This window comes from Triplophysa rosa, linkage group LG6, assembly GCF_024868665.1.
Source record: "Triplophysa rosa linkage group LG6, Trosa_1v2, whole genome shotgun sequence".
In the NCBI taxonomy this organism is placed as follows: Eukaryota; Metazoa; Chordata; class Actinopteri; order Cypriniformes; family Nemacheilidae; genus Triplophysa; species Triplophysa rosa.
In genome coordinates this window covers 572,962-593,948 of record NC_079895.1, presented here as the reverse complement: position 1 = coordinate 593,948, position 20,987 = coordinate 572,962, and the positions used below count along the sequence as shown (strand labels likewise).

The window sequence follows — 20,987 nt, the reverse complement described above, 5'->3', positions numbered from 1 at the left end:
TGAATGATTCATATGGCAGAAGAGGCTTTATGAATGTCAAACACTTTCTCCTCAGGCTTCACAAGACCGTCGTCACCTAATTGATACACAAGACCGTGTCCTACAGATTCAGCCGTGCATAAACGCACACAAACAACGCTGACACGGAAGAAGAAGGTTAATGTTTGTGTTTGTGAGCTTTGTGGAGTGACATGAAATGACACTTTCAGTTTTGACCTCGTGTGATGATGACCTCACCATCTCAGACAGTTCACATGACGTTTGTGCCTTTGCAATGACAGATCCAACATAAACCAAAGTCACATGATTCACACATGAGGACAAAGCAACAAGAAATGCCCTTTATTTGTCTTCATTTAGCACAGATTATTTCTCATCTCTCATTTGAGATGATTTTTCACAATGTCCACTTCTGAAATGACTAGGGATGTAAGGATATTATGGATATCGTGTTATCACGATAGCAAAATTGTCTCAATAGGTGTGTTCGAGCTCATGCGGCGCTGCGCAGACCGATCGGCGAGATTAGCCGCTTGCAGTCGAGGGAGGAGTTGAAAAAGAAGCAGTCAAGTAGGACACCTGCTGCTTGCCGTAGTGACGTGTTTCCTTTTCAAAGTGCGATTGAAGTGGATTAGAATACTGGATTTGTCCAATAAACAAACGTTTAAATTAAAAAGTAGCAACCATAAACTCTTCATATTGCAAATGTTATGTGCTGCTTAACACTGTGTGCCTAAATATCATGGTAAACATAAGAATATATTATTAAATTACCAACGGAGTCTGTATTCATTTAATTTTGATTTTATTAAACAACACAAAATAACATGTTTATTATATCTGTACGAACAGAGTTTTAGCTGTTTTAAAAACATGCATTAATAAGTATTAGTTGAACTGAGGGCGTTATAATACACCCGAAACGCACGTGATCGTTGTCTAGCCAATCATGAACAGCTGTGTCGTCATCACAGCCTGGTGCAGCCGCTCCTGAGATGCTGCGCAGGCTGAGCAAGCCGGCTGTTCTCGAAACGCTCTCGCGCTACTTAGATGCACTGCTTCAAGTCAGATTTCGATCGATCCGCACAGCGCGGCAGCAAGTCGAACAAGCTTATTATTATGGTGGTCACAAGACTGTATGAAACGATAGGTCTTCCGGGCCTAACATAGAGAATATTAGTAAAAATAATAGATGTTACCTTTGCCAAGGTCCATCTGGTGCAATTATTTTATTTTATTTTAAATATAGCAACAAATACCGTACTGTGGGCGTTATACCGAGGTATTGTCGTGCAGTGAGATTTTGATATTGTTACATCTCTAGAAATGACTACTTTTTGGATGATGTCATCAATCCCTCTATGACTCCTCCCCTCAGATCACCTGACTCCATTCTGCTATGTATGTTTCTTGTTTTCATTTATAAATTAATATGACACAGATAAACAGGTCAGTCTTGTATTGATTAATACACAGTAGATTTTTGGGGGGAATTTGGAAATCAAGCTTGCTTACAATATTTTTAATAAGAAATGTGTGAATTTTCACATAATTAAAATAAAATCTTCAGTAACCCCTCCCATGTCTACAAGTGACTAAGATACAGAAAGCCAGAAGATCATTCTGTGTCTGTTTCTGTAGTGATGATGTTATTCAAAACTGATTCATTCCGCTTGTGTTTCTGTGTTTTGCAGTGATGATGTTGTTATTCATTCTGCTTCTGGCACATTCAAGTGCTCCATTTCGAGACATTTCGCCATCTTCGCTGTCTGAGAACAGGCGGTCGTGCCCTCATCTTAAAGTAAGGAAAGGTCACTCATCCTCTTGAGCGTGCACATTTATTATTGTGATACATCAATGCCAACTCTTTTCTGTCATCTCCTCTTGTTATGCTGCATCTTTGCAAATCGTGATGTGCACTTAATGCCTCAGGGAGGGAAAATGATCTGCTTAGAATGTTCAGAATCTGACACCACATCACAAACCGCACTTTTAAACCCAGGATGAACCTAAAGAATTATATTTACTGTATGGAAATTTAATTCACTTTATATGAACCAAAGTTCACCACATATTCTTCTATACTGTGTAAAGTAAAATACAATGTTGTTTGTCTTTTAGTGACACAACATTCTGTCTTGACCCGTGTGCCCTAAACCATGTTTATATTCATCCTGCATGTTGGTGAGCTCTGCGCTTTACATTCTGTATGATATGTCAAGAAGCGTTTGTGAAATATCATCATTTCAACACTACTGGTGGGACAGTCATGTAGTGCTGTGACATCAGATGTGTAAGATCACATGTTCTCCCGCTGCAGCGGTGTGTGATGTACTGTAGATCTCTGTGTGGCGTGTTGAGGAAAGGCACCTTGAGCTCACAGTGTGTACAGACTACAGATCAGAGAGAGAGAGAGAGAGATGTGGACAAACATGGCTTCCACGGGAAGAGTCTCTGTTCAGCGGGAAACCACTGAGATGCACCTTCTATCTTCTTTCATAAAGAGTCTTAGACATCGTCTCATCTCAAAGACCTTTCTTTAGGACCTCTGCTGCCTCTCATATGTAGACACCAATGAGATGACTTGTTCAAATCTGCTGATTCTTAGATTATTCTCTCAAGAAACACAGTATTGTATGCAAATCAATGATGCCAATTTCAGGAAAAAAAGAGACTGAATGACAGTAAATATTCAACTGAAGCATTTCTTCCATCCTCTTGTGGTAAGAGCGATTAGAAATCCAATGACTTTATTCTAACTCAAGAGAACAGTTTTCTGATATTGAGAATTTAATTTCACAGTGACTGTCAATCAAACACATTACAGTCGACACAAACCCTGTTCATCCTCACAGAGCGTGTGTTTCATCTGGCTCCTTTATGCCGTTTCAAATAGTTTTCTGATGTTTTTGCTGTATGGTTTCATTTGTTATTGGCAGTCTCTCTGTTATTTAACCATGTTTGAGTAACAAACAAATCGTTTTGAATTGACCAGATATCCCCTTTACTGGCCTTTCAATATACAAATCTATCAAATATAAAGTCATAAACGTTCATTATGATGTGTAAATTTACAAAAACAAATGATGACAGAATAATATCTGAGATTAAAAACACTTAAGTGGGGTTGTAGAATTCGTGTTTAGGCTTCTAACTACGCAAACACACATTTTCAACTGTGAGGAAATGATTTCTCTCCAATAATGAGTGACATATGATGTATGAGGCTGGTCATTACATTACATGATGTATGCAATAATCTGTCTGGCTGTCCAGAGCTGTACACAGATGATATCAATAACTAATTTAACCTCTTTCCTCCTGTCACACGTGACGTCCCGTCCCCAGGGTCTGTCCTGATGTTCCACTGTCACCAGACATTTCACTGAGAACTGTTTTTTTTGGTTTGTAGAAAATCAATAACTGTAAACAATAAATGGCCTGTGACAATATTTGAACGGAGATACAGACTTGTGTATTGCAAACGTTTAACAGTGTGTAGTAATCAATACATCGACTAAACTCATCTGTTTATATAGGACAACAGAAGTGGAATAAATTGTAATAATTGAAGAGAATGTGAGGCGGTGCTAACCGGAGGTGGGGGCGGGGGGGCTATAGGTTGTCCTGTTTGTTGCTATGTGGTTTCTAAGCAGCTCTGAGTGGTTTCCAGTGTGTTGCTATGGTGATGCTTTTTTCCACCTTTTATTATCTATTATTCAGGACTCTTACTTAGTGACACCTGTGAAAATCTCTTTAAAAAGCTGTGGTTTTATTCACTTCAGGGTTAATTGTGAGCAGTAATAGTGGAATATTACAAGTTCAGTCACTGTATAGAAGACATCAAGACATCTGTTTGGTTTCGTCCCAATGATGCTCTCCAGCGGTCTCATAAACCGTCTCTGGCTTCTTGTTCTTTCGTGTGTGAGTTTATTACCTCTGTACAATACGACCCGATAGAGTGTTGAATAGCTTTGTATAAAGAAGAGTTTGACAAAAACTGAGACTTAAAAAGAATCTGCTTTTTTGGCTTTTACAATATTTTAGTTCATGAGTTTGAATTGGAATTGAACTGACTGGATGTTCATTTGTATTTTAAATGGGAATGGAATGGCAGGCACTCCGAAAAAATAATTTTGTTCCTCATCCAAATTTACCAGCACGGATTTGTGACACAAGTTATATTTTCATAAATTCAGAATGCAAATTTAATACTCTCAAACTAATGAACACGCAGAAATAACCTTTTTTAACATGCTTCACTAGAATGAGCCATAAAATGCTGTATTTAAGGTTTATTTGACACTGTCGTCAGTTATTTCTCCAATTCTCTGTTTCTTCATGTAAATGCGGCCGCAGCTATTCGACACATCCCGACAGAGCTGAAGAGAGAGAGTGGTAGAGAGAGAGAGAGAGAGAGAGAGAGAGAGAGAGAGAGAGAGAGAGAGAGAGAGAGAGAGAGAGAGAGAGAGAGAGAAAGATGAGAGACAGAAGACAGAGATGGAGAACGAGAGAGAGAAGGAGAGAGAGAGAGAGAGAGAGAGAGAGAGAGAAGAGAAGAGAGAGAGGACAGAGGAGAGAGAGAAGAGAGAGACAGAACAGAGAGAGAGAGAGAGAGAGACAGAGAGAGAGAGAGAGAGAGAGAGAGAGAGAGAAGAGAGAGAAGAAGAGAGACAGAGACAGAGAGAGAGAGAGAGAGAGAGATGAGAGAGGACAGAGAGAAAGAGAGAAAGACAGAGAGAGAGAGTGAGTAGAGAGAGAGAGAGATGAGAGAGAGAGGAGAGAGAGGAGAGAGAGAGACAAGAAGAGAGAGAGAGAGAGAGAGAGAAACGAGAGATGACGAGAGAGACGAGAGAGAGACGAGAGAGAGAGAGGAGAGAAAGAGAGAGAGAGAGAGAGAGAGAGAGAGAGAGAGAGAGAGACAGAAAGGACAGGAGAGAGAGAGAGAAGAGAGGAGAGAGATGACGAGAGTAGAAGAGAGTCGAGAGCCAGAAAGGAGAAGGCAGGAGAGTAGAGAGAGAGGAGAGACATTCCCGACCAGAACTCTGAAGAAAGAAAGAGAAGAGAGAAGAGAGAAGGAGAGAAAAGGACGGAGAGAGAGAGAGAGAGAGAGAGAGAGAGAGAGAGAGAGAGAGAGAGAGAGAGAGAGAGAGAGAGAGAGAGAGAGAGAGAGAGAGAGAGACAGAGAGAGAGAGACATCCCGACAGAGCTGAAGAGAGAGAGTGATAGAGAGAGAGAGACACAGAGAGATGCACAGCCGTAATCGAGCATCAGAGCATTTACATTATTTTCTGATGGATTATTTCTATTTTCACTATTTCACGTTTGTTTTTTGTGACATTCTTTGAATGTCGTTGTGTTTTCTGTCCGGTTAATGTGAATTCGTCTGTATTGGCGTCGCGCTCGCGTCGTTTCATCCGGACGGACGCGTTTTCTCTTCATTTCTGCCGGATTTAATGTCTCATTTCCCTTCACACGTCATTTCTTCGGGGTTTTCTGTCGTCAGGTAAGATGCAGATCGATGTGTCTGATAATACATGACTGTGTTTGCAGCACGCGTGCATGTGAAGATGCGCTTTTTCCACACACATTTCTCTCGAGTTTCTCTTCACCGTGTGGATGTTTCATGGGCTTTTCAGTCGCAGGGATTGATGGAAAATGTAACGGTTTAGCAGAAATATGCACATTTTTCTGTCAATTCTTCATTTCGTTGATGTGATGAAGTGAGGGTTTTATTCAGAGCAGGTCCGTCAGCGCTTTAATAACCTACATTCATTCATTTTACATTAAATGATATAGCTTTAATGTCATCACTTTTTTTCCAAATTAAATCTTACATTTGCCCTTTTCAGCTCATTTCATGTGTTAAAATAGAGGTGCTTGAGAAGCCCTATAGATTGTGTCATTTGGTGACTTATTTGGAACGGCCTGTGCTTTACATGCATATCCTCAGAATGCACGAATGTTTAAATCACACATACATCTAAATGCTCCTTTTTAATATAATCCTTTACATCTGTTCATTGCAATAGTAGACTGTAGTAGATATTTCACATGTGACATGTCCTCTTTTGTTAGAAATGATCACTGGTGGTGACATCCTGATGGGATATGAAATTCTTCAAAGATGTCTTTACTGTTGACATCATGCAGCAAAGAGTTCAAATATATTGTTTCTTATGTAGGACACTGTTGTGAAATTTCATTCTGTAGTATTTGTTGTATTAATACTGGCGGTCAGTAATCAGATGAGGATTTAAAGATTATTTCTGCTCTATTGTTGTTATATTCTCAGCATTTAATCTGTGTGCTCACAAGGTGCCATCATGTGCATTCATGTGCATTGTATGAACTACATGTTAAATGAGCATAGTTTGGTTTCACAGGAACATTAAATGTGTTGTGATGAGGCTGGTCGGTGTCTGAACTGCAGGTGCATCATCATTTACTGTGTCACCCGACTAACATCACACATGAAGACATGTCAAACATGAACAAATAGCTTCAGCACACATGACTCGCGTCGCACACCCGGCCGTGACCATGAGCAGACGTCTAGCACGACTGCTTTAAAGCTCAAGAACAATAATTCTGTTATTATTTAGACAAATGTTAATGCAGCTTTTGACCGTTGTGAACTGAGAAGCTTTTATTCTGTTGTTGACTATAGGGCAGGTTGCTCAAATGTTTTTTCTGGATGGCTCTATAAAGAACATTCAACATCAGCAGAACCTTTCTGTTACTATTAAAAAAGTGTTCTTGGTTTGGACGATAAAAATGTTGAAAGGCAATTATTCTTTTGAGAACCTTTGATTGAAAGAACAAAACGTGGTTCTTCTGTGGCATCTCTGTGAAGAACCCTTTAAAGAGTATTTTTAACTTCTGTCATCTTCAAACATTAGATTAATGAACTGTGGAGGAGCTTAACGTCTTAAACGAACGTTTTATCTTGACCAAACAGTTCTTTTAAGCCTTTACAGATTCACTTTTAGGTGAACCCGATGTGTTTTGTTTAGGATATGGGAGTCCATGTTGAGTCTGTGAATGAGCATCATTGTTAGTTTTCAGGAGAATGAAGAGAAGAGCGCCGGACGAGGATTTCTCTCAACATAATGACACGTCTCAGCTTGTGTGCTGCCATTCTTCAGGTTTTGTGGGAGAACTAATTAGACAGTTTCTCATTGTTTTTCGGGGGGGTCATGAAATCCTTCTGATGAATAAGCGAAGGGGAAAATGCTTTTATTCCTGAAAATTAAACGAGCACACAACTCGATCAGTTCTGACACCAAACCGGATTATTTCTGCTTTGATTTGAACAATTAAAACTCAAAACAGTTTTATGTCATATTCGCTTTCCTAAACACACATTTTACACATTCATGTCAAATTAGACGTAACATAATAAGCAAACAGGTCTTTAGATCAAGACAAGCTAACCTGAGAAGAAAAGAAGCCATCTTAAATGCAGGTGTTTTTAAACTGGAAACAAGAGATGGGGCTTGTGTTAATTCACCTCGGTGTGCCGTTGAGATGTAGAACAACATTATGCAGGTCAACACGAAGAGATGAGATCTTTCTAACAGCAGATGTGTGTCCGACAGCTTTGTTAATGGCTCTGAGCGTTCTTCGATGACTGCTGAATGAACGCGTCTGATTAATCCGTCTCGTCTTGTTAGACAGTTTCTCTGCCAGCAGAGCCGCTGAAGATGTCATAGAGTTTGATGAAAGCTAGAAGCTGAATGTGGTTACCTGCATCCTCACCTGCCATCAGACCACATGCACTTTTACAAAGTCTTCAAATCCCAAACATCCCTTTAACATAGATGAAGAGTCTGGGTCCAAAATGGGATAACTCGGTTTTTAACATTGTTCAAAAATCATGTTTTTTTATTGTGCATTCCAATTAATATCAGTCAAACTGCAGTGGGTTTGTTTTGATTTAAGCCATAATGACTCAAAAAAATACAGCTAACTAACACAATAAAAACATGATCACATCATAAAAAACGTTGAAAAACGGCGTTATCTCATTGTGGAACCAAACTCTTCATATCCACCAGCTCTGGGTCACGACGTTTAAAACATAGAGTTCGTCTTTAGACCGTCTGTGTGTGCAGCCAGAGTGTGTTTTTGTGTGAGAATATACAGCATTTCTATACTATGTCTGAAAGGGTTTATGAAGCGAATCCTCATTTCAGATCTGTTCTTTCTGTTTCAGATGACACATCCGAGCGGGAGGACACTGAACATCATCTGTCAGCATGAGCGATAACACCTCAACATGAGGAGCGGTGGAAAGATCTCGCCCGAGTCCTGCGCCCCTCGTGAAGCCGTTTCTGTGAGAAGTTTGCTTTTTCTTTGGATGCTCAGATCTGCCGTGGCACAGTTGAGAGGATTACGTCAGGTCTAAAGGAGGCACTCGGGTACCTGAACCTTTATGATGTTTGGTGTAAGCGTCAGTCTCAGAATGATCCTTCAGATTCTTGCCGTGATTTTGGATGCTACACTCGTCAGTTGTCAACAAGCACAATACACCACCGTCACCACAAACTACGGCAAACTGCGTGGATTAAGAGTGGCATTGCCCAGTGAGATCTTGGGCCCGGTGGAGCAGTATCTGGGCGTACCGTACGCCTTGCCCCCCACTGGAGAACGGAGGTTTCAGGCCCCCGAGCCACCCTCGTCCTGGCCGGGCATCAGGAACGCCACACAGTTCGCCCCGGTGTGCCCGCAGTACCTGGAGGACAGACTCCTGCTGACCGACATGCTGCCCGTCTGGTTTACCGCCAACCTGGACACGGTCGCCAGTTACATACATGACCAGAGTGAAGACTGTCTGTACCTCAACATATATGTGCCCACAGAGGAAGGTGAGTCACATGATGATGAGCAGACATGAACATCAAACAGATCCATTTTTATCCTACTGATGATTCATGATTTATATTTGCCACACACGCACTTACACTCACCTAAAGGATTATTAGGAACACCATACTAATACGGTGTTTGACCCCCTTTCGCCTTCAGAACTGCCTTAATTCTACGTGGCATTGATTCAACAAGGTGCTGAAAGCATTCTTTAGAAATGTTGGCCCATATTGATAGGATAGCATCTTGCAGTTGATGGAGATTTGTGGGATGCACATCCAGGGCACGAAGCTCCCGTTCCACCACATCCCAAAGATGTTCTATCGGGTTGAGATCTGGTGACTGTGGGGGCCATTCTAGTACAGTGAACTCATTGTCATGTTCAAGAAACCAATTTGAAATGATTCGAGCTTTGTGACATGGTGCATTATCCTGCTGGAAGTAGCCATTAGAGGATGGGTACATGGTGGTCATAAAGGGATGGACATGGTCAGAAACAATGCTCAGGTAGGCCGTGGCATTTAAACGATGCCCAATTGGCACTAAGGGGCCTAAAGTGTGCCAAGAAAACATCCCCCACACCATTACACCACCACCACCAGCCTGCACAGTGGTAACAAGGCATGATGGATCCATGTTCTCATTCTGTTTACGCCAAATTCTGACTCTACCATTTGAATGTCTCAACAGAAATCGAGACTCATCAGACCAGGCAACATTTTTCCAGTCTTCAACTGTCCAATTTTGGTGAGCTCGTGCAAATTGTAGCCTCTTTTTCCTATTTGTAGTGGAGATGAGTGGTACCCGGTGGGGTCTTCTGCTGTTGTAGCCCATCTGCCTCAAGGTTGTGCGTGTTGTGGCTTCACAAATGCTTTGCTGCATACCTCGGTTGTAACGAGTGGTTATTTCAGTCAAAGTTGCTCTTCTATCAGCTTGAATCAGTCGGCCCATTCTCCTCTGACCTCTAGCATCAACAAGGCATTTTCGCCCACAGGACTGCCGCATACTGGATGTTTTTCCCTTTTCACACCATTCTTTGTAAACCCTAGAAATGGTTGTGCGTGAAAATCCCAGTAACTGAGCAGATTGTGAAATACTCAGACCGGCCCGTCTGGCACCAACAACCATGCCACGCTCAAAATTGCTTAAATCACCTTTCTTTCCCATTCTGACATTCAGTTTGGAGTTCAGGAGATTGTCTTGACCAGGACCACACCCCTAAATGCATTGAAGCAACTGCCATGTGATTGGTTGATTAGATAATTGCATTAATGAGAAATTGAACAGGTGTTCCTAATAATCCTTTAGGTGAGTGTATATAAACATAAAACTAGCTGTGAAATTTAAATCTGGCGCACTCTGTTGAGGGTGCAAAAGAAGAATACTCTTTTGTTTTGTGAATTATTGTGACGAGAACATTCTGTTTCAATAGAAATATAATGACGATTATAATGACTTTCATACACATTGCCCAGAATTCTTCTATCCGATGGACAAAGAGAGAGTCCCGCCCCCAACGCCTCATTGGTTGAGGTTGAGGTAGTTGTTTTGGATTGGTCAGAATGCTGAACGTTGATTCTGCGCATTAATCTGATGTAAAAGAAAGTCTTTAACAGGAAAATGAAGTGTCAAGAGGTTTTATTGAATATAAGTCGATAACTCTATAGAGCTCACTGAGGGTATAAATGTTCTGTATTCATCTGATTTTAATCTTTGCTAAAACTTTATTTGAAATAACATGCGGGCGAGTTGCTAACAAAAGCACCAGCTCAGCAATGCTGCTGGAACAACATTAGACCGATATACAGTTTATATAGTCATATAACTACAGCATTTCTCATTAAAAAGCCTTACGTTAGGTGAAGATCTAAATGAAGCCGATTTGTTTTCACATCACAAAGCAGATTTCCTTCCCTAATCTCTGTTATTTCACACACAGAACATAATCATAATGACTTACAAAGTATATAAATGTATAATGCACATATTTAATGATTTTCCTATGAGTATGCAACACTTCTCAGTATTTTCAGGTGTAAATTAGGTTTTGAATGGAAGATTATCTACGATCATATGATCAGATCCTAAACTTTGAACGCTAATGTACACTGACGCATACTGTATGTGAATCTGTATGTGGAGTGAGAAAGTTTGGTGTGTTGTTTGTCGTGTTAGATGCACATGATGATACGGGCTTGAAGCCGGTCATGGTCTACATTCACGGCGGCTCGTACATCGAGGGAACGGGCAACATGATTGACGGCAGTATTCTGGCCAGCTATGGCAATGTTATTGTTGTGACGGTCAACTACAGGTTAGGAGTTTTAGGTAAGTCTTCTAACTCTGATTAAATCTGAGATTTGTCATTTAACATGAAGTTTTATTTAAATAAGCTACTCAGAGAACTGTGTGTAAGAGATCCCGGCCGTCTGCAAGAGTGAATTTTATTTGTTTGTTAAAGGAGCTTGAATTTATTTTTGTTATAAGTGAACGCTGCTGGCCGTTCTGTCAGTTCTGCCAAAAGCAAATCCATTACATAAAGCTTTAAAATGCAGTCTCCCTTAACAAAGACTGCACATGATCTGATCTTTAAAACTGTCTGTCTGTCATTTCACGAGTGAAACCACATGGAAAACCTGTAGTAAACTATAGCATTCATAGTGAATTCAAGTATATTTTGGTCAACTATGCTAAAGCGTTCTGTAGTATTAACTGTAGTAAATACCGCAGCCTAAATCAATATTTACTATAGGAAGCTCCAAAAACACTGTAGTATCTATGAATCTCACTACAGTTTACTATAGTACATACCACAGTATTTTTATATGTTGCATGAAACAAGATGTGTTTGTTCAGACACTATAGTTAATGTGATGTGTATCCACGTCTGTTGCCATGGTAACACTTAACTTAAGTGTCCGCTCAGCATCCAGGGACACAAAAGAGTTTCTCTCTGCATCATGTCCGTCATGAAGTGTTAGTTCGGTGCAGAAGTCACGAGGCGTGTCAGAGGTGGGCTTGTAAAAATCCTATCTCTCCTGTTTTTAATGGATTTCTGTCAGATGCTGCGTGTCTGAACAGAGTCAACAGCTAAAATAAACCTAAACTGAGCATGAAAACTGAATGGAAATTGTTTTGAGATGGTGTCACTGAGGAATAATATTAGGTTTGCGGATTGAAATGATCGTTTATAATACTCCAACAGTGCACAGATCACAGAGATGTTGTTCGTGAGTTTGTAATGTCGTATTCTGTCTGCACAATAAATCACATCACCTGTGTTATATGAATGGGGCGCTGTGATTATAATGCCGCCGTTGATCAGAATTGGACTCTTCTGCTCTTAAATGTGATTTGTGGTACATTTATTAAAAGTTGCTCCATTCCACTCGTTTAAGTCATGAGGCGTGAGGATATGCAAATACTGACACTTCTGATTGGTTGCCTCATTAGCAGCTCATTGTTACCCGAATAAAAACACAGTGAATTAAATGAAATAATCACTAGAGAGCTCATCATCTTGACTTCACACCTGAATTATATTGAATATGAAGTCTATAGATTATTTAAATGTGCAGTGACCACAGATACTGACTGACAGTAATTATAATAATAAATGAAAATGATTTGAATGACAAAGCAGCACTTACAAGTGAAGAGTTTATTTCCAAAATGAGATAACTCCGTTTTTAATGTCATGTTTTTAAAATCATGTTTTTTTATTGTGCATTCCAATTAATATCAGTCACTGCAGTTGGTTTGTTTTGATTGAAGCCATAATAACTCAAAAAAATACAGCTAACTAACACAATAAAAACATGATTTTTGAAAAATTAAAAAAACATTCTGGAAGCAAACTCTTGTTTTCTCATGAGGAATGTGTGATGGGGCTTGTTGAAGTGCGCTGTCAGCTGATCACTGCGGCATTTGAGCATCTTTACTGTAATGTTCATTTATTTTACAGATATGTTTGCCTTTGTATCATTTGTGTATGTTTACATTAACAGATGATTTGTTATTTACCGCGATATTTCACCTTAAAGTGAGAATTCTGTCATCATTCATTCATCCTCATGTCAAACCTGTATGAGTTTCTTTCTTCTTAAGAACACGTGAGGAGAAACTTTGAAGAATGTTAATATCCAAACAACATTGAACAAAACCACTGAGACATTTCTCAAAATATCTTCTGTTGTGTTTCACAGAAGAAAGACTCACATACAGATTTACAAACACACGAGAGAGAATAAATGATTTATGTAATGATGTGAACACCGAGAGTATATGGGGACTATATCCGTCTCTCTCTGTAAGTTTATCCAGCCGTGTTGCTGTCGGTTAGTCTTTCTTCATTGATTTATGCATGGATTGGTCTCATATTTTCATGTTTACTGTCTCTATTGGCACTTCCGATAAACACCAGTGATGGAGACCACAGTGAGAAATCCACAACACATTTAATCTGTGATGAATGCTGTTTCTCTAATGGCTTTTTCCCCAAAATAAACAGATGACGTGAGAATCCATTTCATGAGATGTTAAAGTGCTTGACTTTCAGAGAAACCACCGTGTGTTTATTACATCAGAGAAGAGGACTTCAATTAACCTTTATTAGACACTGGTCTGGAGTCAGACGATGGATGTATCACGGGTGAAGGTCAAGCGAATCTCCTTATTTTCACTGGAATTAATTATGCGCCGGCTATCAGGACCGCTTGTGTATGATATAGAAACATGACGGATGAAGCTCATCTGTAAATAAAACAAACCTCTCGTGCATTCATTCTGATTATTATCAAGTACTCAGAAGTTAAAGTGTAAATGATGATGGAAAGCACATTAACACATGTGATGATGATATTGCTTATCATCAGTTAACTGATGTTTGTCATGAAAAATCAAAAGGACCAGCGTGTGAAGTTCTCTCTCGATGAGGTTAACGTGTAAGTTTAACTGGAGTTCAATGGTTTTTAATTCTTAATTCATCTCTGTACATGACATGCTTTTTATGATTTATGACGTTCTCTCTATTTACTGTTTTATTTCTAATGTGCATCATTTTTTTCTATTATGAAACCCATTTATAATCTTACAGACAATTATTGTCTTACAATTAGAATCTATTCATTTTCATCTTATGAAAAAAAATGAAACGAATACCAATAATACCAATAATCTTTCACTGTAAAGCTGCTGCCAATATTCAAGTTCAAGTTCTTTATTGTCAGATGTACTACTGTAGGCACAATGAAATTCTTACTTTGTTTGCTTCTCACGGGACAATAAAAACATGAAAAAATGGTTTGTTTGTTTTATGTTGGATGGTTGAAAGTTTTGACGCTGTGTTTCAGGGTTTCTTAGCACCGGCGATCAAGCTGCTAAAGGGAATTATGGTCTGTTGGATCAGATCCAGGCTCTGCGATGGGTGAAGGAGAACATTCAGTCTTTTAATGGAGATCCACAGAGAGTGACGATATTCGGTTCAGGAGCAGGAGCTTCGTGTGTCAGTTTACTGACTCTCTCACACTATTCTGAAGGTACTCCACACGCTTCAAAGAAAGAAAGAAAGAAAGAAAGAAAGAAAGAAAGAAAGAAAGAAAGAAAGAAAGAAAGAAAGAAAGAAAGAAAGAAAGAAAGAAAGAAAGTTTACATGCACAGTTTATTCATGGTTTTATGTGTTCTTGATCATGTACACCAGAGAGCGTGTTAGCTTGTGAGATTTAGCATTCAGCATTCATGTATGAGAATTATTCGTCCCGAACTTTTACTCTATGTTTGACCGTCATTCACCTGTAAAGGATTAGATCAACATGAATTTACAACGAACGCTGTTTGCTTTTTGACCTCCGTTCTGATATGAAACAACCACTTCAGACGTTTCTCTTTCACAGCTCAGAAGATTTGATGTTCTCAGTTGTAGTCTCAGGTGTTTGTTTTCTAAAATGACTCGGGAGAAATAAAACGAGAATCACATGAGAGTGTAATAGTGTGAACACATGAAGAGTCTGGAGGTGTAAATGAATGTAGATCGTAGAGGTGAAATCATCTGGATTGGAGTAAATGTGATGAGAAATGTTTGAGTTGATATGGAGATCTTCAATAAGATTGACTTTTGATTGCAGACGAGCCGAATCTGAGCTCAGTTTGACACATTATTGACATCTCTTCTCAAACTCTCATGACACACACATTTCTGAGAAATATCTGAGACACTTATGAGACTTAAACTGAAGTTTCCATTTGCTCTCCATTTAATCTCATTTCTAGGTGAAATAACTGAAAGGTTAAGACCAGTGTTGGGTGTAACTAGTTACTAAGTAATTAGTTACTGTAATTTAATTACTTTTCCCTTGAAAAAGTAAAGTAAGGGATTACTCTTATTTTTGGTGTGATTTAATTACAGTTACTTCTGATGCAATTAAACTCAATACTTTGTGTAATATGTGTGTGTGCAGAAGAGGAATTGACATCAAAATTCAAAGTCTAACTTTAAAATCCGTGCTTTAATGTATAATTTGTAATACTTTGGTCAGTTAATAAGAGTACTTTATGTAGTTTTATATGATTTATTTGACTGAATTAAAAGAGCCGTTTCATGTCTATCCTTGAATCACTTAACTAATCAAGGTCGATGTAGGATATAGAAAGTCATTAGTAATAAGTCATTAAATACTTTTTGAAGAAAGTAACTTGTACAGCAATCTGATTACGTTATCGAATATGTAATTAGTAACTAGTAATTAATTACTTTTTCAGAGTAACTTACCCAACACTGGTTAAGACACATCATTTGTGATTTTTCTTTCTTTTTCAGTTGATTGTAAATCATTGATCTGAATATTTAGATATGTTTTGCTGCCGGACATCATCTGTATTTGTGTCTCAGATCTGTTTCAGAAAGCTATCATTCAGAGCGGCACGGCTCTCTCCAGCTGGGCCGTCAATTACCAACCGGCCAAATACGCCCGCATGTTGGCCGAGAAGGTTGGCTGCAATGAAGACGACACGGTTGAGCTGGTCGAGTGCCTCCAAAACAAAAACTACAAAGAGCTCATCGAGCAGAACATCACGCCCGCCAAATATCACATCGCCTTCGGACCAGTGATCGATGGAGACGTCATTCCAGACGACCCACAAATCCTCATGGAACAGGGAGAATTCCTCAACTACGACATCATGCTGGGGGTGAATCAGGGCGAAGGCTTCAAGTTTGTCGAAGGGATCCTAGACAGCGAGGACAGAGTTTCTGCCAGTGACTTTGAGTTTGCCGTCTCTGAGTTTGTGGATCATCTGTACGGTTACCCAGAAGGGAAGGACACCCTGAGAGAAACCATCAAGTTCATGTACACAGACTGGGCGGACAGAGAAAATCCTGAGATGAGACGGAAAACGCTGGTCGCGCTTTTCACGGATCACCAGTGGGTGGCGCCGGCCGTCGCTACAGCAGACCTGCACGCTCAGTACGGATCACCGACATACTTCTATGCGTTCTATCATCACTGTCAGAGCGAGATGAAGCCCGCGTGGTCCGACTCGGCACACGGAGATGAACTTCCGTATGTGTTCGGCATTCCGATGATCGGACCCACGGATCTCTTCAACTGTAACTTTTCAAAGAATGATGTGATGTTGAGCGCTGTGGTCATGACCTACTGGACCAACTTTGCCAAAACTGGGTAAGTGTCGAACGCTGTCGATTTGAAAAGAAATAGCTACAGCATGACCAGATGCAGAACACTCTGGTGATGAAATGTCTTCTTTTGTTTTTGCATGACGTGTAAACATTGCACATGTAACGCGTTCAAGAATGTGTCGGCTGTCATTGACACTCACAAGATCTTCTCATAACTTCATCTCTTGGTTTATATTCCAGAGACCCAAATCAACCGGTTCCCCAAGATACCAAATTCATCCACACCAAGCCCAACCGTTTCGAGGAGGTGGCCTGGTCGAAATACAACCCTAAAGATCAGCTGTACCTGCACATCGGCCTGAAGCCTCGCGTCCGCGATCACTACAGAGCCACCAAGATCGCCTTCTGGTTGGAGCTGGTGCCGCACCTGCACAACATCAACGAACTCTTCCAGTACGTTTCATCCACCACTAAAATCCCTCCTCAGGACACCACGCCCTTCTCCTACACCAAACGCCTGTCCAACAAACTCTGGCCTTCCACCACCCGCCATCCCGCCGTCCCGCCCGCCAACACCAAACAGATGTCCGACCAGCAGAAGACGTCGGAGCGCGAGGACGGGACGGTCACCATCGAGGCCAGAGATTACTCCACCGAGCTGAGCGTCACCATCGCCGTGGGGGCATCTTTGCTCTTCCTGAACATCCTGGCGTTCGCCGCGCTGTACTACAAGAAAGACAAACACCGTCTGGAGTCCAGCCGCCGACTGAGTCCTCCGAGAAACCTGGCCAACGACGTTCCCCGCGTCCCCAGCGAAGAGCTGATGTCGCTGCAGAAGCAGCTGGATCACGATCACGACTGCGATTCGCTGCAGGGCCACGACATGATCCGCCTCACCTGCCCTCCGGATTACGCTCTGACGCTCCGTCGCTCGCCCGACGACGTCCCTCTCATGACGCCCAACGCCATCACCATGATCCCCAGCTCTTACGCCAGCATGCAGCCGTCGTATCACAACCCGTTCAACATGTTCGGCAACAGCACGCCGAGCAGCGGCGTGGGTCTCCCTCATGGACACTCCACCACCAGAGTATAGCTCACATCAAGTCACTGTTTAGATGACACGCACCCGGTGCTCGAACACAAATACTGAGGGTGTTCTTTTGCTATCTGACTCTTTTCTGAATTCACTACCGTTACTCCTATTAACTGGTGTCATGTGATGGCTGAATGTAATCGCTGCTCATCGAACACAGAAGAGATCACGCTACATGATGGAGGATTATTTGCAAGTTGATTTCCTGAATAACATTAAAGGGGCTGCGGGGGGTGTATATTATCACAGAAACTGTCCGTCTTACAGTAATCATCAGATGATGCAGTGATGAGAGTGTTATGAGCGGCCGCTGTGTGTGGAGATGAGATGAAGCTCTTCGGGGGTCTGAACCCGCCGTCACATTGTGTGTTTCATGAACGAAGATTAAGAACCGGTTGACGTGATCCTATCTTCATGTCTGTTCCCTCTAGGGTTGGGAATCGTTTGAATTTTATCCATTCCGATTCTGCTTATCGATTTCAATTCTTATCGATTCCCAGTTTCGATTCCACAGTTGAAGTAAAACATTTAGATATCAACCTGTATGGTCGTTTAGCCTGCTTATTGACTCGTTTGCGAACAACATCTACATTTATGAGCACCGTTTTGTGTATATACAGTATACACACAGAACCATGATTTTTCTGATTTATTACAATTTGTATTACCATAGCTGAACTACATCATGGTTAAACTGTTGTAACTATAATGAAACTATGGTTAATTTGTGGTTCCTGTGCTTTAGTGCAAATACTATAGTTATCTCAATAAAAGCCCTTATGAAAATTAACGATATTTTTAACAGATCACGCAACGCGTGTACTTTTCTGAAAATACGCAGACAGGAATTGATAAGAGCAATTCAGATTTTAATCTCAAGTATCCGATTCCTACTCCTTTCGTTTCCGATCCGATTCCTAGCCTTTGGATTCCGGTTCCAAATTGGAATTGATTTTCGATTCCCAACCCTAGTTCCCTCACGTGCATAAACAGCAATAGCAGAAGCATTGATATGAAGAGCTTGTCCTCCTATAAATACAACAATTCTGTTCATTGTTATGTTTTAAAGTAAAGCGGTCATCAAAAATGACAGTGTTTTAATCTCATCGCCAATTGAAAATGTGGGTTCGTTTTGCAAAAACAAAAACTTTCAGATTACTGCATTTATGATTTATGGCCGATGTATTTATTTAAAGTGATTTACAGTGGATCTGAGCTCTATTTTCTGGTCAGTTTTGTTCATGTGATGCTCTACCGGTAGAGCTACACGACTTTCTGCTGATCAGATTAAATCCCACAATGCATTGCAACACAAAGGTTTCTGTGGCATCTCGTGCTGACGGTGTAGAGGTGTTAATGTAATAAACGCTCCATATTTGAGAGAAGTGACGGATGTCGGAGGATAGTGTGGACCTGAAGGACTCTGTGCCAAAACTAAACGTTCAACAAGTGAAAAGCCTTGTGTTTTTCTATCAAGTCTTATATTTTGAAGAAGAGATCAGGTTGCGATGACCTCGATGAAGATTCTGTGCCACGTGTTTAAATTGATTCGCTCTCGTATTTCATTTTGTCATTATTAACTCGTCCTCATGTTGTGCCAAACCTGTCAAACTTGCAGGGAACATGTCAGAATATTCCTCACGCAGCTGTTTTCTTAAGCTCGCAAAAGTCACAGTGACGACGGTCAATATGATCACGTGACATCATCATTCGTCATGATCTGAAATGTCAATACATTGACAGCACATGACTTGTGTTGTTGTGCTGCATCATGACGGAATCGGGACTCTATGAGCTCGTGTCAATGAGGTGATCGCCTTCATGTGCCGATACTCACGTTTGTAAGCCTGATCAGCATAATGTATATAGCATAGAGTACAATGTAAAAAGAACAACTAAAGCTTATAGTATCAATAGGATTACAGTTCTGAATGTACGTTCAGTCCTCCGTTTCTGCTCATTTCGTTATTTATGTGACTGATGACACTATAGGAATAGATACTGTAGATGCACATGCTGTTTTGATTCCTCTGTAAAGGTGTACAGGTGTGTCGTTTCAGCGAAGCCGAAGCTGGTGTGGGTTTGGGGCGGGGCTAGTGATGACGCACTCATTCAAGTTCTTATTTCATTTCTTGGGAACCCAGCGTATATTTTGGGTTCCATCTGGACAGCTTTATGATTATAGATCATAAATGCAGTTTTCTAATCTTGCTTTGTCTTCGGGCTGGAATGTTTGTGTGACCTCGTGTTTGTTTTACGTCTGGAGGAACACGAGTGTCCGTGTCAGGCAGGTGAGTTTTTACTTTGGGTTTCAGAATCATGTGAGGGTGTTGTTTACTCTAGAGGAGACATCTGTGCACACGCAGAACTATCCGGACATCACCACACACATTTCAGAGGTTTTGTTTCAGTGAACGTTAAAGTGAAGCGTGTCACCAGCTATTAAACACCGATTGAGCTTGATTCTTGCAAGGCAAAGGTCATGGGTTTCATTCCCAGTTATATGTCGCATGAATTAAAGCATCCGACGAGTCAATGTAAATGTTCACGAACTGGCCGAATCGTCGACAGACGTTGAGGAATCGAAGCATTGTTTTTATAGCGACACACTTCCCTTTTATTCTGAGATGCGTCTGGAACGGATAGAAATGTTTTCTTTTTTTCAAACGCTTTGGTCTGTTGTCATTTCAGTGTCCGGAGAGGAAGATTGAAGCTGAATACTGTTTCCTGTCTCTTTATAATGTAATACAACGATTCTAAAACTGTACCTCAGTTGTGTTTGCCGAAAGGTTTATTAAGGATAAGGATTTTTCAAAGGGAATTAGATCTTTTTGTTGCACCCTCATGTTATACTAGATCATTGAGATCATTTTATAAAGTATATTACAACGTTTCAAATGAATGCCTCATCTTTCGTCTCAGTAAAGATTTGATTTTCAGTCTTAAAGTTTCTGCTGTCTGACCGACAGGGTCATGATAGAAATGTCTCGCTGGAAGTCATTCTTTGGTGTGTGATGTCACAGCTCATGTGAGTGAGTTTGTTTTGCCTCATTGAGAGACGCTGATGGATGTAAGAGACATTGTGCTGCTTTTTCTAAAAAGAAATAAACTTAGATTTTACTCACTTGTGTACAGTAGTGTTGAGTGATTATTACTACCAAAAGAGAGCAAGAGTCCGGTTTGGAAGAGCGAGAGCAAGTCAGTGAAAACCACAGGGTGAGTACACATTTACATTAATGCCAATCTACAGTCACTAGTTCTTTAAAGAAAACAACATTCATACTGAATTGACAATGAGATAGCACAGTGTTAGAAAAAGACATGATGATGATGGCCATGTGTCAGTCTCAGTTTGTCTGAACACATCACACATGAGACATTCATCAG

General features: G+C 40.6%; 1 protein-coding gene across 2 annotated transcripts; it reads left to right on the top strand.

The window, feature by feature from the left end:
• The first annotated feature begins 1,017 nt into the window (after nucleotides 1-1,017).
• nlgn4xb (neuroligin 4 X-linked b) lies at nucleotides 1,018-20,724 on the top strand. 2 transcript variants are annotated; one of them, XM_057336867.1, is made up of 7 exons: nucleotides 1,018-1,401; nucleotides 1,695-1,801; nucleotides 8,219-8,870; nucleotides 11,047-11,199; nucleotides 14,223-14,408; nucleotides 15,758-16,547; nucleotides 16,745-20,724. In XM_057336867.1, the coding sequence occupies exons 3-7, from the start codon at nucleotides 8,438-8,440 to the stop codon at nucleotides 17,598-17,600; spliced, it is 2,418 nt and encodes an 805-aa protein (XP_057192850.1). In that variant the 5' UTR covers nucleotides 1,018-1,401; nucleotides 1,695-1,801; nucleotides 8,219-8,437; the 3' UTR covers nucleotides 17,601-20,724. The 2 variants fall into 2 exon arrangements, with proteins under 2 accessions (XP_057192850.1, XP_057192849.1); XM_057336866.1 differs by lacking the exons at nucleotides 1,018-1,401; nucleotides 1,695-1,801 and adding an exon at nucleotides 5,179-5,506.
• The last annotated feature ends 263 nt before the right edge of the window (nucleotides 20,725-20,987 follow it).

What these genes read in the sequence shown, in the direction of transcription:
- nlgn4xb (XM_057336867.1), top strand. Translation starts at nt 8,438, where the DNA reads ATGATGTTTGGTGTAAGCGTCAGTCTCAGAATGATCCTTCAGATTCTT. An exon ending in ATATGTGCCCACAGAGGAAG is followed by an intron (nt 8,871 to 11,046) that starts GTGAGTCACATG and finishes TTGTCGTGTTAG; the next exon opens with ATGCACATGATGATACGGGC. An exon ending in CTACAGGTTAGGAGTTTTAG is followed by an intron (nt 11,200 to 14,222) that starts GTAAGTCTTCTA and finishes GCTGTGTTTCAG; the next exon opens with GGTTTCTTAGCACCGGCGAT.